The 15,079-nt window shown below is 41.9% G+C and overlaps 1 protein-coding gene across 5 annotated transcripts in view; it reads right to left on the bottom strand.

The window, feature by feature from the left end:
• LOC129701676 (serine/threonine-protein phosphatase 2A 55 kDa regulatory subunit B gamma isoform) overlaps positions 1 to 15,079 on the bottom strand; it is a 280,842-nt gene that overhangs the window by 166,282 nt on the left and 99,481 nt on the right. The window contains exons 1-2 of one of the 5 annotated variants that reach the window (XM_055643050.1): positions 14,211 to 14,349; positions 13,843 to 13,950 (exon numbers count right to left, since the gene is read on the bottom strand). The exons of 2 other annotated variants lie outside the window; for them this stretch is intronic. In XM_055643050.1, the coding sequence (XP_055499025.1) occupies positions 13,843 to 13,912 (70 nt within the window). In that variant the 5' untranslated portion in view covers positions 13,913 to 13,950; positions 14,211 to 14,349. 2 more of the 5 variants (XM_055643022.1, XM_055643040.1) reach the window with 2 other exon arrangements.

Consider the following 15,079-nt stretch of genomic DNA (forward strand, 5'->3'; position numbering starts at 1 on the left):
TGTCCACAGACTTCGAGGGTCCACACATGGTTTTAACAAATACACACCTAGAATCATTAAGTGATATAGTGTGGAAACAGGCCTTTTGACTCAACTTGCCCACACCGGGCACCATGTCCCAGCTACACTGATCTCACCTGCCTGCGTTTGGTCCGTATCCCTCCAAACCCGTCCTATCCGTGTACCTGTCTATTGCACCATGTTCCTGCACATGTCATACTTTTACACTAGTTAATAGGAATGAATTGAGCAGCCACTTATTAATTAACAGAACATGCGCAAGGTCCCCAGCTCATAGTTGAAAAAAATGCTGCATAAATGAAAGAGGATTCTGCTATTATTGTGACTTCACAATTGGTCAGTTATCCTTTTATATTCTTGGTTGCTACTCATTTACCAATCCACAAATGAAATAAATGACTTTTTCAAGTACCACTATTTGTTGAGTTGCTAAAGATACCCTTGTAGGCCCAGCATTGCTAATCCCTTTAATGACCATTTTGGGGATTCACTCACTGTATCCGCTTGCACAAGTTTGAACTGGAGCCTAAAAACAATGACATCCCTTTGGGAAAAGGCTTTCACACAAACATGTGTTCACATTTTCTAATGAGGGCGACACCTTGGAGAAGTTGGGGTTATTCTTGGAACAGCAATGTTTGAGTAGGAGGCAGTCAAAGACTTATACGGCGCAGAAACAAGCTCTTTGGATGACAGTGTCCATATTGGCCATCAAGTACCCATAACCCATTCCTTCAACCAACACTCCTCCACCTAGCGGAGCTGGTCCTTGCCATTAACTTCTCCTTCGACTCCTTCCACTTCCTCCAAATCCCAGGCGTATCCATGGCCACTCGTATGGGCCCCAGCTATGCCTGCCTTCTGTTGGGAATGTCGAACAATTCCTGTTCCAATCCCCGGTGCAATGCCGTTCCAATTCCTGGCCCTATCCTCGAACCCTTTCTCCGCTACATTGACGACTGCATCGAGGCTACCTCCTGAACCCACGCAGAAATCACACACTTCATTAACTTCACTACCAATTTCCATCCTGCACTCAAATTCACTTGGACCATCTCTGACACCACCCTTCCATTTCTTGACCTCACCGTGTCCATCATAGGAGATAGAATATCGACTGACATCTATTATAAACTTCAACTCTCACAGTGATCTAGACTACACATATTCCCACTCTGTCTTCTGCAAAGCCTCTATCCCCGACTCCCAATGCTGAACACTTCCACTCAATCTACCTAAACATATATCTCATGGTTACTAAACATTTTAACTCTCCCCTCCCATTCTCTTTCCCTTGCTTTCCCTCTCTCCGTCCCTTCCCCATCCTAGTTCTCGTTCAACTGTACATCTAATTAAATATTACTGATTGCATGCCACATTGTCACCTTCCCCTCAGCTAACAATGAACCATTCAACATTTCCTTATCATTATCTGCTTTGATCTGTCATTTTCACACCTTACCCTTCTCTAGCTCTGGCCTCCCTTTCCCCTGACTTAGTCTGAAGGGTCTTGACCTAAAACGTCACCCATCCCTTCTCTCCAGAGATGCTGCCTTTCCCGCTGAGTTACTCCAACATTGTGTCTATCTTCGGTGTAAACCAGCATCCATTTAAAAGAGCAGAAACAATGAACAATGCAGAAAGTTAATGCATTATAAATGGATTTTGTTGGGCTATCTGCTCATTTTTAGTACATAAACATTGATTAGTAGTACTTCCTTCAGTCCGTGGAATAAGGTTCTATTTTCAGCCTGAGGAACACACAATAAGCTACTGGTCCACTTCACCGAAGACCAGACACACAGTTGCAAGTGCTGAACAGCACACGCCAAAAGCAGGTTCATGCCTAGTAACTCATATTCCACAGCACTATTTCAGCAAATTTAACAAAATATTCCTTTGGTTCCATTTTTTAAGACATTCAGCTGTCGTTAGTATTTCTAAGCTTAAAAAACGAAGTGCTTGAAAATGCAATGTCTTCATTCACACCAGTGAAAACAGTGCTGCACAATAGGTCCATGAGAGGTATTCTCCTCACCTATAAACGAGGAGCACTGATTGATGATAATCATGCTTGATGGATTCTGTGTCATCAGCACAAGATGACCTGCAACCAATTAATAAAAACACACCCAACACAAGAATACTTTCATTACAGCAATAGTTCACAATAGCAATTAACAGTGGAACGGATTTATTATAGCTGAACTAGTGAAACACTTTAACAGGAATCAATTCTTCAACAAACTAACATTTTGACACCAGAGGTGGTACCCAGAAAAAAATCTGAATAATCATAGGGGCGCCAAAGACTTGGTACCTGTAACATTCCGAGACACGTAACTCCTTGAAATATGCCAAGATTATCACTGGCAGACTTATTGGCAGCCAAGGCAAGAATGGCTCTTAACAGCCTTCTTTCTATTACCCCAAACAATGCCTGTTCTTCTATTTCAGACGCGCAGGAATTGTGCGCTTGATGGTTGCTGTGGCAAAGTTAAATGTGCACCGCTCACCAATTGACATCACTGCTGCCTATCCAAGAGTCAGAGTCATACAGCACGGAAACTGGTCTTTCTGCCCAACTCACCCACACCTACCAACTTGCCCCATCCAAGATTGTAGTTTTCCCCATGTTGGGTCCATATTCCTCTAAAACTTTCCTATCCATGTACCCATCCAAGTGTCTTTGAGATGCTATTGTACCTGCCGCAACTATTTCCTCAGGCAGCTCTTTCATATAGCCACTCTAAAGGGGCTGTTCCACTTGGGTGACCTAATTGGAAAGTTTAGAAGAGTTTAAAAAAATAACATGTTGAAGACCTCCTTCGACTATGTACAAGACCTCATTCGACTATGTTGAAGACCAGCTTCGACTAGCTATGACTAACTACGACTAACTTCGGGAAAATTAGTGGAGAGTGAAGATGACTTCCTTCGATCTCCTTCGATCTCCCTGGACTATGATGAAGACTATCTATGACTACCCTCGACTACCTACGACTAACATGCCGACTTACTACGACTAAACCTACGAGTAAAAAAAAAGGACCGATTTATACCGTGGCGACCCTTTTTTTTTTTTTAACTCACGGGCATTTTTTTAACATATTGAAAAAATGCCGCAACCTAGCTGAGGTCTCGAGTACACAGAGACCACTCTCGAGCATGAAGGAGAGTTACGAAGACTTCCTTCGACCTTGTGTCGACCATGCTGTGAGTATGAGTCGAGGGCAAACCTGCGAGAACTCGCGGATTAGGTCGCCCAAGTGGGACAGGCCCTTTAAAATCTCTGCCCTCCCCACCTCCTCCATGTCGCTTTTAATTTTTTTTAAAATCTCGTGCCATAAACCTATGCCCTCCAGCTGTTGATTCCCATACCTTGAGAAAAACACACTGCATTTACCCTCATCTATTCCTCTCAAGATTCTTTGTTCCAAGGAATGAAATCCTAGCCTCCCTAACATTTCCCCAGGGCTCAGGCCCTTGAATCATGGCAAAATCCTCAAAACCTCTCTGCGCTCTTTCAGGCTTGAGGAAACCTTTCCTATGACAAGAGATTCAACATCATGCTCTGCAGAGTGTTGTATAATTAGTCTGTGATCAATTTTACCCTTTAATCTAGTGTTTAGCACATTTGCTACATATTAGATAATAGAAGTTAACTGTCACACTGAGGCATGAGCTTGTTCTAGCAACAGAAGCTCTTAATGGTTTCACCTTTTCAATAAAATGTAACAGAATGTCATCTGCCACTGAAATATCAACCGTGTTTTCATACTATCTTTCATTCTTGGAGAATTATGTCAAAACTTGCATTTGAGTAACATGGCAGTAAAGTTGGCAGAACATTTGTTCTATTAGCAAACTAATTTTGACCATTTAATCTGATAAGAAAGAGGCAGTGAAAAGACAAAGGATGAACAGACTTCATCCTATTAACATGAGCACAGATATAAAATGGACATAATAGAATCCTAAAAGGGCTGAATGTTTTTTAAAGAATAAGTGAAAGCTGATAAATTATAATTTGTGCTATTCTCACCCGATAAGGGTGAGTTTTTTTTATATCCATACAAGTTTCACTCATTTATTCTCAATTTTGCTTGTGAACGTTTGCCCCTCATATGCCCCACCCCAATATCTTTCTTTTCAAACATTACAAATTACACTAAGTCAATATTGTAGAAGCGGACTTCACACCAGAATGGTCGATGCCATGACATTTGTCCTGATCTCTCAACCCAGTACCTCATTATATAACACTATTTCCTGTCCAAGCTAATGGAGCTATAGTGCCAGGTGAAGCAGCCTTACCGTAAACTGCAAGCGAGTAGTGCAGAGAGAAAAGTTTGGGGAGTTGTGCTGCTGGCTAGAAATTGGGGAGGGAATGAAATGGAAAGTGAGGGAGGAGGACAATTCCACATTTATCTGGGGGAAGTAGAGGGAGCGCAGGAGAGGCAAGGGTACCAGAGATTTAGTGTGCAGAGTAACAAAGGAATAAGGAAACACATTCTATTTATGTTTTATAATAAAATCTCAAGTAGCAATGCATACAGAGTTTGGACACAGAAGGAACTGGAAAAAAAAAAAAAATAGGACGTACATGGTAAATGGTAGCGAATTGAGGAATGCAGTTGAACAGAGGGAAGCAACCACCTCAGTGAAAATACAAGCAAGCTTAGAAGTTGGGATGTCTTGTTAGAGTCGTTTAAGACGTTGGCGAGGCTGCATTTAGAGTATTGTGTTCAATTCTAGGCACCATGTTATAGGAAAGATGTTGGCAAGCTGGAAAGGGTACAGAGAAGATTTATGAGGATGTTACCAGGACTAGAGGGTCTGAGCTATAGGGAGATGTTGAATAGACTGGGACTCTATTCCCTGGAGCGCAGGAGGATGAGGGGTGATCATATAGAGGTGTATAAAATCATGAGAGGAATGGATTGGGTAGATGCAGAGTTGCCCAGAGTAGGTAAATCGAGGACCAGAGGACATAGGTTTAAGGTGAAGGGGAAAAGGTTTAATAGGAATCTGAGGGATAACCGTTTCCACACAAAGGGTGGTGGGTGAATGGAACAAGCTTCCAGAGGAGGCAGTTGAGGCTGGGACTATCCCAACATATCAGAAACAGTTAGACAGATTCATGGATAGGACAGGTTTGGTGGGATATGGAACAAACCGCTGGCAGGTGGGACTAACAAGGATGTAACAAGTAAAATGGACAAGGGAGAGCCAGTGGATGGACTTTCAGAAAGCCTTTGCTAAGGTCCCACACAGCAGATTAGTGGGCAAAATTAGAGCACATGGTATTGGGGGTAGGGTATTGACATGGGTAGAACATTGGTTGGCAGACAGGAAACAAAGAGTAGGAATTAACTGTTCCCTTTCAGAATGGCAGGCAGTAAATAGTGGGATTCCGCAAGGCTCGGGACCGCAGCTATTTACAATATATATTAATGATTTGGATGAAGGAATTAAAAGTAACATTAGCAAATTTGAAGATGACACAAAGCTGGGTGGCAGTGTGAAATGTGAAGAGGATGCTATGAGGACGCAGAGTGACTTGGACAGTTTGGGTGTGTGGGCAGATGCAGTATAATGTGGATAAATGTGAGGTTATTCAATCGAAGCAAGAATGGGAAGGCAGATTATTATCCGAATCGTGTCAGGTTCGGAAAAGGGGAAGTACAACGAGACCTGGTAATCCTTGTACATCAGTCACTGAAAGTAAGCATGCAGGCAGTGAAGAAAACTAATGGCACATTGGCCTTCATAACGAGAGGAGTTGAGTGTATGAGCAAAGAGGCCCTTCTGCAGTTGTACAGACCACACCTGGAGTATTGTGTGCAGTTTTGGCCTCCTAATTTGAGGAAGGACATTCTTGCTATTGAGGGAGTGCAGCGTAGGTTCACAAGGTTAATTCACGGGATGGCGGGACTGTCATATGATGAAAGAATGGAGCGACGGGGCTTGTATTCACTCGAATTTAGGATGAGAGGCAATCTTATAGAAACATATAAAATCATTAAGAGATTGGACACGCTAGAGGCAGGAAACATGTTCCCGATGTTGGGGAAGTCCAGAACCAGGGGCCACAGTTTAAGAATAAGGGGTAAGCCATTTAGAACAAAGAGGAAACACCTTTTCACAAAGTTGTAAATTTGTGAATTCTATCTACACAGCATTACAGGCACAGTCACACCAGACCCTATTCAACTACAGCAACATTTCAAATCCTCCCACAAGGACAAATATTAGTTTTCCAGATAGCTTGTCTCACCTGTACATTTGCTTTTCATGCTTGGGTATTAGGTTGCCATTATCCCTTTGAATATCAACATTGCTTTATTTTTAACCACTTAAATGCTTTTACGTGTGCACAGAAATGGATAGCCTCTCATTTATTCCACATTATATCCCCTCTGCCCAGTTTTCATTCAAGATGAGAGAAGCAAAGTTGAAAGGAGATGTGTAAGAAGCAGAGAAAGTAGGTGCAGGAGAAGGTCATTTGGCTCTTCGAGCCTGCACCACTAGTTATTTTTGTTTACACAGAAAGGAACGCTGGAAAACGCTGTCAAGGGTGATGATGGAGGCATATACAATAGTGGGATTAAAGAGGCTTTTAGGTAGACACATGGAAAAGCAGGGAATGGAGGGAAACAGATCACATGCAGGCAGAGACTAGTTTAACTTGGTGTTATGTTTTGCATGGACATAGTAGGCTGAAGGGCCTGTTCCTGTGCTGTTTTGTACTATGCTCACACACTCAGTTTGTCAACATACCCTTGAAGCCGCTTTATTTCCTCCCTCCTACTCACAAACCCACCTTGTTTTGTAAGATTAGCAAACTTGGAAATATGACGTTTGGTCCACTTAGCTTTTCACCAACTGTATTTACAGTTTAATTAAGACCCAAGCAGTGTTCCCAGAGACACCTCACGAACCAGACTGCCAACCGAAGGACCTGCTTATTCCCATTCTTTGTTTTCTATCCAATAACCAATTCTCAGTCGACGCCAATATTCTCCCACATACGTGTTCTCTCATCACGTTGATCAAGCACGAGTGAAAGCTCAGTGAAAGCCTTTGGACAAGAAATGTACCACATGCATTAGTCCCCCCGCCCTGTATTACAAGTCACGTCTTCAATGAATTCACCCAGGTAAATAAAACATGGTTTTCCCAAATAATAATCAATGTTGACTCTGCTCAGCATTATCATCCTTTGAGGAGTTCTGTTCCGAGATCTATCAATAACAAAGGTGACGGTGCTTGCAGCATCAAGTTCTGATTCAGCACAATGCTTCGCAATACATAGAGTGAATGGGTGAGAGATTTATTATCAAATATAAGAAAATTTGTATAACCTGAATTTATTATTCGGCAAACTCTATGGGCCATTAGTTTGCAAAGCACACAGACAGAAGCTCGAAGTTGTCCAATCCATTGCCTTTGTAAATGGGATGCATAGCAGCAACCAGACACAAACCTCATGTCTGTATTACAATACTTATTTGCTCTGCCAACATCATGAAACAACATTCGCGTCAGGTTTGTTCATGCACAACATGTGGTATGGCAGCAGGCTGTGGGAAGAATTCTTGTGGAAACTAATGGCACTGCATTACATCTTCCTGCTAAAACAGGTCACTGAGTTACCATGAAGATGTCTTAAAATGACTGAAACTTCAGATTCATCTGTCTGTTGCACATGATGCTCACACAACCACGAGCTAATTTCCATAATCCTCACCAATTCTGCAAAAAAGTTATAAGTACACATGCAAACAAATAGACAATTACAACAATGGAAACAAAAAATGTCTGGTCAGGTGAATTCGGACACCAGAAACTGCCGATGCTCAAATCTTACAACAGATGTGGGGCAACACAGTGGATCAACGGTAGAGTTGCTGCCTTACAGTGGCAGAGACCCAGTTTTGATCCTGACTACGGGTGCTGTCTTTACGGAGTTTGTACGTTGTCCCTGCGAGTACTCTCTGGACGCTGCAGTTTTCCTCTCACAACTCAAAAGGTTTGTAGGTTAATTGACTTTGATAGGTTGTAAAAATTTTCTTAATGTGTTGGATAGTGTTATTGAACGGGCGGGGGTGGAAGATTGCAACCTTCACGTGGTCCGCCCTGTTTTGACTAATGCAATCCACCCGGCGTGCACAGTCAAATAAGATCAAATAAAACAAGTTGTCCTTCAACTTTAGGCTATGCACGCCATACGCAAGAAGAAGAAGATTGAACGGATGATCACTAGCCGGCACGGACTGAGGGGGCCGAAGGGTCTGTTTTTACATTGTATCGCTATAGTCTAAATCAGATAGTATCTGTGGAAAAAGAATAATTGACGTTTCAGTTTAAAGACTCTTTGCCAGAGAAAGGGGAGACAAGAAAGTTAGTTTTAAGTTGCAGAGAAAATAGAAAGGCAGGAACTTGATAAGACAGAGAGAACCTCTGCAACAACACAAAGCAATGCTGGACTCACCCCAGGTTATGGAAGTCACCCAGTCACTGGTTTAGTGGGAGCAGTGAAACAAGAGTAAAACGGAATAAAAGCTATGAGATAAGGAAAGTTAAGAGTGAGAATATAGACAAAGGAAAGCAAACAAATGTGAAATGCAAGGCTGGTGGACATGCCTAACAGGTCATTCTGTGCCAATGGAAAGAGAAAACCTAGGCCTATATAACAGATGGATTACTTTCTGTAATGTCAACCAGAACTGGGCACACGACTCCAGCTGTAACCTAAGACTTTTTACTTATGTCACAGGAGGTCACCACTCAGCCCATCAGATCCACTGTTCTATTCACAAACAGGGGAGCATCATCTGCAAAGTTACTGGGCTATACTGGCCAGTGTCACAATCAACCTTACCATAGCCATGCTGTTTGTACATAGAGACCAGAGGCCTTTGCCCATAACAATGTCATTTGGAGCTTTCCATATTTGAGCAGGCAGACCAGAATGAAGAGGATTTACTGTCGAATCAGAGAAAAGATCATTATTTCCAATGGCGATTTCACTGCTTTCTTCCAGACCAGTACAGAGTTAATCCCTACAGGGGCTTGGGCACATGTCCACAAGAGATATCCCAGAAGCCAAGCCATTAGTTAGGAGATTAAGCTGACAGTAGCGTAAGGCCTAAGCTGTTTGTGAAAATAAAATCCACAGCTACTGTCAACTCAATGCTCGATCTCTCCTCTCAATCAACATGGCAATAACCAGCAAGATGCTGGAACACTGACTTTATTCACCCACAGCCAGGAGACACTAAGTCAACAGGGACTATTTAAACTGCTGCAGTGACTGTGATCAATTTAATAGCTCAAACCAGACAATGAGGCTTCAAGTTGCGTAGTCTTGTCATATGCACATGCATGGCGATGTGCAGGTACAATGGAAATCTTGCGTGCAACAGCATTAATAGAACAGATTCAGACAGCACAGCATAGCCCACAATAGCAAATTATTTGTAAGTTAAATAAATTTTGCGAGACAGTAAAAAGAAAAAGGCTGTGCAAAAAAAGTGAATTTATGGCACAACACAAACACTTAGTGCAGGAGGTAGCCTGTGGCGTTCTATGCTGAGGTAGGATCAAGGAAGTGCAGGTTAGTTCAAAACCCTGAGGATTGTACGAAGATAGCTGTCATTGAAAGGGAATACAAGGAACAGCCAATGCTGGTTTAAAAACAAAAGACATTGCTAGAGAAACTCAGTGGGTCAGACATCTTCTGGAGGTAGACAAAAGTGCTGGAGAAACTCAGCGGGTGAGGCAGCATCTATGGAGCGAAGGAAATTGGCTATATGGAGAGGTGACGTTTTAGGTGGGGACCCTTCAGATTCAGGAGATAGAAGCAGGCAGTGAATGATAAGATCGGAGATTGTGGAGGGGACCCGAAACATCATCTGTCCGTTTTCTCCCAAGATGCTGCCTGGTTCGCTGAGTTACTGCAACACTTTGTGCCTGTTCTGGAAAATTATTACACAACATTCGAGAAACATAGGTGTTCACATTGAGAAATGTAAGTCAGTGTGCAATGCACTACTTCATGGGTTGTTCTTTTGTTTTAATTGCAGTCAGAATCTACAATGACTAAGGGTACCCTTGTTGGTAAGCATGAATTCTAGTCTGTGGTTCATTACAAAATTCCAGCTCACTGTACAAATCCACAAATTAGAGTCAAGAAAGATATGAGTTTTGAATGATGCAATACAGGACACAGCTACTTAGCAAATAGAAATCAATCAGCTAAAACTGCAGGACAGTCTTTCCACTTTCAAATCCATCTATAATATTTTGTGGCACGAAGAGAGCGACTGATGCCAAAGTATTTTGAGGAGAGCGTTAAATCCAATGCCTAAAGCAAATTAATAATTCAGCAAAGCTGGTCAACAATGTGACATGGTCGACAAAGGTTTAGGCACTGCTGGAATTCATTATGGAGACTAATCCCAAGACATCCATTATTATCAGATGAATGCACTCCATTTACAGCATCTCAGGCTGTAATTTGAGATTAGTCCTATCCGAATCCCGAAACCAATAACTGATGTTGAATTGGAAACATACCATTAGTGCAGCCATTGCTGTTCATCACCTCAAATTGCAATTTGCAGAGAAAGAGAGAGAAGAGAGGAGAGAAAAAGAGAAAGAGAGCAGGAGCGAAAGTGAGAGAGGAGAGAGAAAGAAGAGAGAGAGGAGAGAGAGAGAGAAAGAGAAAGAGAAGAGAAAAGGATAGAAAAAGAAGAGAGAGAAAGAGAGCGAGCGAGCGAGAGAGCGAGCGAGAGAGAGCGGACATTTACCAAATATGGCAAGACACCTCGTATCAAGAACTGAACTGCTAGTCTCTGATTACAAAATACAAGCAAAGATGTGGGCAATAAAGCCGAACACTTCCAAATACTTCCAAATATTTGGAGGGCACTACTTAATATGCTGCTCATGAGACTGCACATGCAAATGTTTACTGCAACAGAAAAGCAGCAATAATGGAGTCTCATTCTCAAAGGCAGAAAAGTCCATCTTTCCATTTCAGATGCTGAATATTTACCTTGTATTACCCAAGGAATAAATCACAGCAGCTTCCAAAACATACCATGTTTGCAAAAAGATACGACAGCAACACCAGAGCAACTGAAATATTTTACATACTACCGAGAAAATACTTCATACAACTCCAATGCCAATCAGCAGCAAGTGAAGATCCCATCTCCTGCAGTGGCCTCTAAATAAAAATAGTGTAAAAGGGTTCAACAGAAGATGAAAAAAATGACTACTTATTTCATGTTAAGAAGCAAACACCTCACATGCTGCTCAAATTTACAATTTATATTCTGTCCCAATATCACACAGCAATGAAAAGTTCTGCGTTCCAATAAAGATAGAGGGCTTTGGTCTCTGGAATCGCAGTGGTAAAATGTGGACTGTTCCTTTCCACAAGAGCTTCTCTCCATCACCAAAAAGCTACTTGTGAACAGAAATGAATATGTTAAAGTTTGTAAAGATGAGGTACTTTCGTTCCTCAAGTATCCAAATTCACCATGTAAGGCTGACACCATTTACCTTTACCAGCCCTACACTCCATACCATTTTTGACATGAATGACCATGCTTTCAGTTGCCCATTTTCCAGTCTCTGGAAATATGTCCCCATATTTTCTTGGATTCATTTTGCTACAACATTTGCTTCAAATTTGCTACATTTGCTACAACATTTGCTTCAAATGTTGATCCTTTTACTTGAAATAACAATATAATTTCTTTTAAATCCCTCATGGACTTTCTCTCGTTGAACTATAATCCCAACCCAACGTCAGCAAGACAAAGAGCGAGTCATACACCCCAAGATGCATGGTGGAGTAGATGCCCGAACCAGTATCAATGGTGCAGAAGTAGAAATGGTTGAGGGCTTTGTTGCTTGGCATTAATATCACCAATGATCTGCCCTAGACCAACTACATTGATATAACAGCCAAGAAGGCACACCAATATCTCTGCTTCCCAAGGAGAATGAGGGAGCTCAGCATGTCTCCAGAGACTAACAAACTTCTACACATGCACCATAGTAAGCATTCTGTTATGTTGCATCACAGCTTTGTTTGGGAACAGCTCTGTCCAAGAGTGCAAGGAATTGCAAAGAGTTGTAGCTGTAACCCAGTCCATCCCGCAGAGCAGACTTCCCACCATTGACTCAATCTGTACTTCATGCTGCTTCAGAGAAGCAGATAAAATAATCAGACTTGTCCCACCCCAGTCATTCTCTTTCTCCCTGCTCAAATCTGTCAGAAGGTACAGAAGCTTGAAAACGCGTACCACCAGACACCAGCTTCTTCCCCTGGCTTCTGAACAATCCTTCCAGAGGTTTGGGCACTGCTCGATTCAGCTCTACCTCCGAGGCTATAAAACTAATGCACTACAATGCTGAGAACTATATTCTGCACTCCGTCTCTTCCCCTTTGCTATATTTATTGTACTCTATAGTTTAATTTGATGCTATTTACATACAGTATATCTGATGTTTGGATTGCACACAAAATAAAGCTTATCACTTTATCTCAGTACACGTAACAATAATAAACCTTTTATTTTAATTTCCCATAATAAAAATAATTCAAGATTGGTCATAGCATTCAGGTACTGGAATACTGGGTGCAAGTTACAACACATAGGCAAGGAAACTATCTAAACACATAAATGTTGAAACTCAATTCCCCAATTGCCTAATTAAGGACTCACACATTTGCAGAAATAGTAGAATCTAATTGATGAACCTTCCCAATTCTACACAACAGGTGATTGCACTGCTACCAATTTTCAGTTTCAAATACTTTGATGTCAAGGAAGAGAACTTTATCCACTTTATTCTTCCTGCACACCCACTCAGTTTGCGATCAAAGAAACAGCAAGTTGGTCATTTCCCCAGGCTGTCCACTAGGAGGTGTGCAAGAGCAAACCAGGGCTGCAAACTACCCCCTCCCCGCTTGCAAAGCAGCACCTGGCCTGCACGTTTCATCTTGTCATCAGAGCACTGAGATGAGACACACACCGTGTGAAAGCACGTCCACGCCTCAATGGGACCAATGAGCCACATGCCACACTTTCTGATAACTTCAACTGATAAACAAACATTCACGCCACAGAATTGCAACAAATCAGAAAGGTAGCTAACCTCAAATCACCCCACAGAAATGTTTTGCAAGACAGCAATCTCACAATCCAACATTTCACGTCACTTTGTGACACACATGCCAAGAAACACGGTGAAATTTTACCGTCACCCGTTATTACAGTTTTTAATCCAAACCGTGTACCGAGTGGAAAACCAGACCAAAATTCAATTAAAATATGAAATTAAACGATCCTTCAAGTGGACTAAATCCCTGCAGTGAGGCATTTACAAGTAGGGAACGCACATAATCAAATGTGGATTCTAGAGGAAAAGGCCCTCCTCTTTAAACACAAAATGCAGGTTGAAGAAGGGGGATACATTAAAAAAAATGTATTTTGAATACATATCAATATATACACACTATATAAACCAAAACAAATCTAAACAATTTTTTTCCCTCCACCCCTCCACATTGCTCAGTGTTTGTAACAAGACATAACGTTTGAGGTTTCTTGCTGATCAACGTACGAGAAGAAAAACTGCTGACTCATTATTTCTGATCTGATAAGGTATTCAACACATGACTTCACTGATCGTGCTGCTATTCTGCAAGATTACAGCCAGCTCTTCAATGCATTTTTAAATTATTAGCCGAGGTTAAGGCAGTACAGAATTATAAAAACAATATTAAACCAATACCTTCTGTCACATAGTTATGGTCTCGGAGAAAGCTGCTGGTGATTTTTCGTGCATCAATGTCCTCACCCATTGACAGCAGGATTATTCAGCATGCCGCTCCGCAGTGGACTAAAAGAAGGAGAGGTAGTCACAACAGCAGCATCCATACTCCCACTGCCTAGCAGAGGTGGAGGAGGAAGGCAAAGGGTGCAGGGCACAGCATAATGTGGTTTACTGATGCAGCACAGCTTTACAAAAGAGTGCAAGAAAAAAAATAGCAAAAAGGGAAGGAGAGAAAACGAAGAGAAAAAATAACTGGCACCAAAGTGACAGTATAAAAAAAAACAAGCAAAAGGTGGTCTATTGTAGAGGGGGTGTTTCACAGTTACCGTATCCAGTTCTGCAGTGAAAAGGCCCAATCAGTCTTTCAGTCAGGAACTCCTCAAACAAAATCCTGTGCGGAATCTGCTGGAATGCTGCTGCAGAATTTAAAACAATTGCCGAGCAAGTGGCAGGTTTGAGCAGCACTTTGAATAAGTGCACTGCTGCATTAGCTGCCTGTGGAGACTCTGTAAAGCAGGAGCGCTGTGTGGCGGCGGCTGCTGCTATCGTATGTGCATGCTGCATCAGGGCAAGCTCCTCCCAAACATGCTGTCAGCATCCAACCATGTTAGTCCGCATTTCTGGGAGAAGAAATATGGCAATGCAGGTGATTAAAGGAAGACATTGCACTATGATTTGGTGGCTGGGCAACAAATACTCCTGTGCTGGCGGTTACACAAGGAATGACCAAGTCACATGTTAGCTACTAATGGAAAACTAAAAACAAGCACGTGTCAACCATAAGCGCACACGCATATACACACACACACGCGTGAACACAGAAAATGAGCAAGAAAGGTTGAAGGCAAGAGAAACAAATAAGACAACAAAGAGAGAAAGAACAGTACAACAGGTTAAACGCTTGGCTTGAGTGATTAGCCAGAGTGTAAACAATGCCAAAAGCATTTAAATCAGCAATATGAATTTTGTCAATAGTTCCTGCTTGAAGCAAAGTGACTGTCTGTCCTTTCTAAAACAGGTAATGAAATTAAAAAAAGCTTCAGTCCTACTTGCTTCCAAGATTTAGTACAGTATTGCTGATTAATGCCCACCTCTAACTTCATAAAGATAGAAACAGGGAGAAAAAACACTACTTCCCATTTCTCCCTTCCTAAGATCACTGCAATAACTTCTCATTATCACTAATTACACAAAC

The sequence above is a fragment of the Leucoraja erinacea genome, chromosome 1 (genome assembly GCF_028641065.1).
Source record: "Leucoraja erinacea ecotype New England chromosome 1, Leri_hhj_1, whole genome shotgun sequence".
Taxonomy (NCBI): Eukaryota; Metazoa; Chordata; class Chondrichthyes; order Rajiformes; family Rajidae; genus Leucoraja; species Leucoraja erinaceus.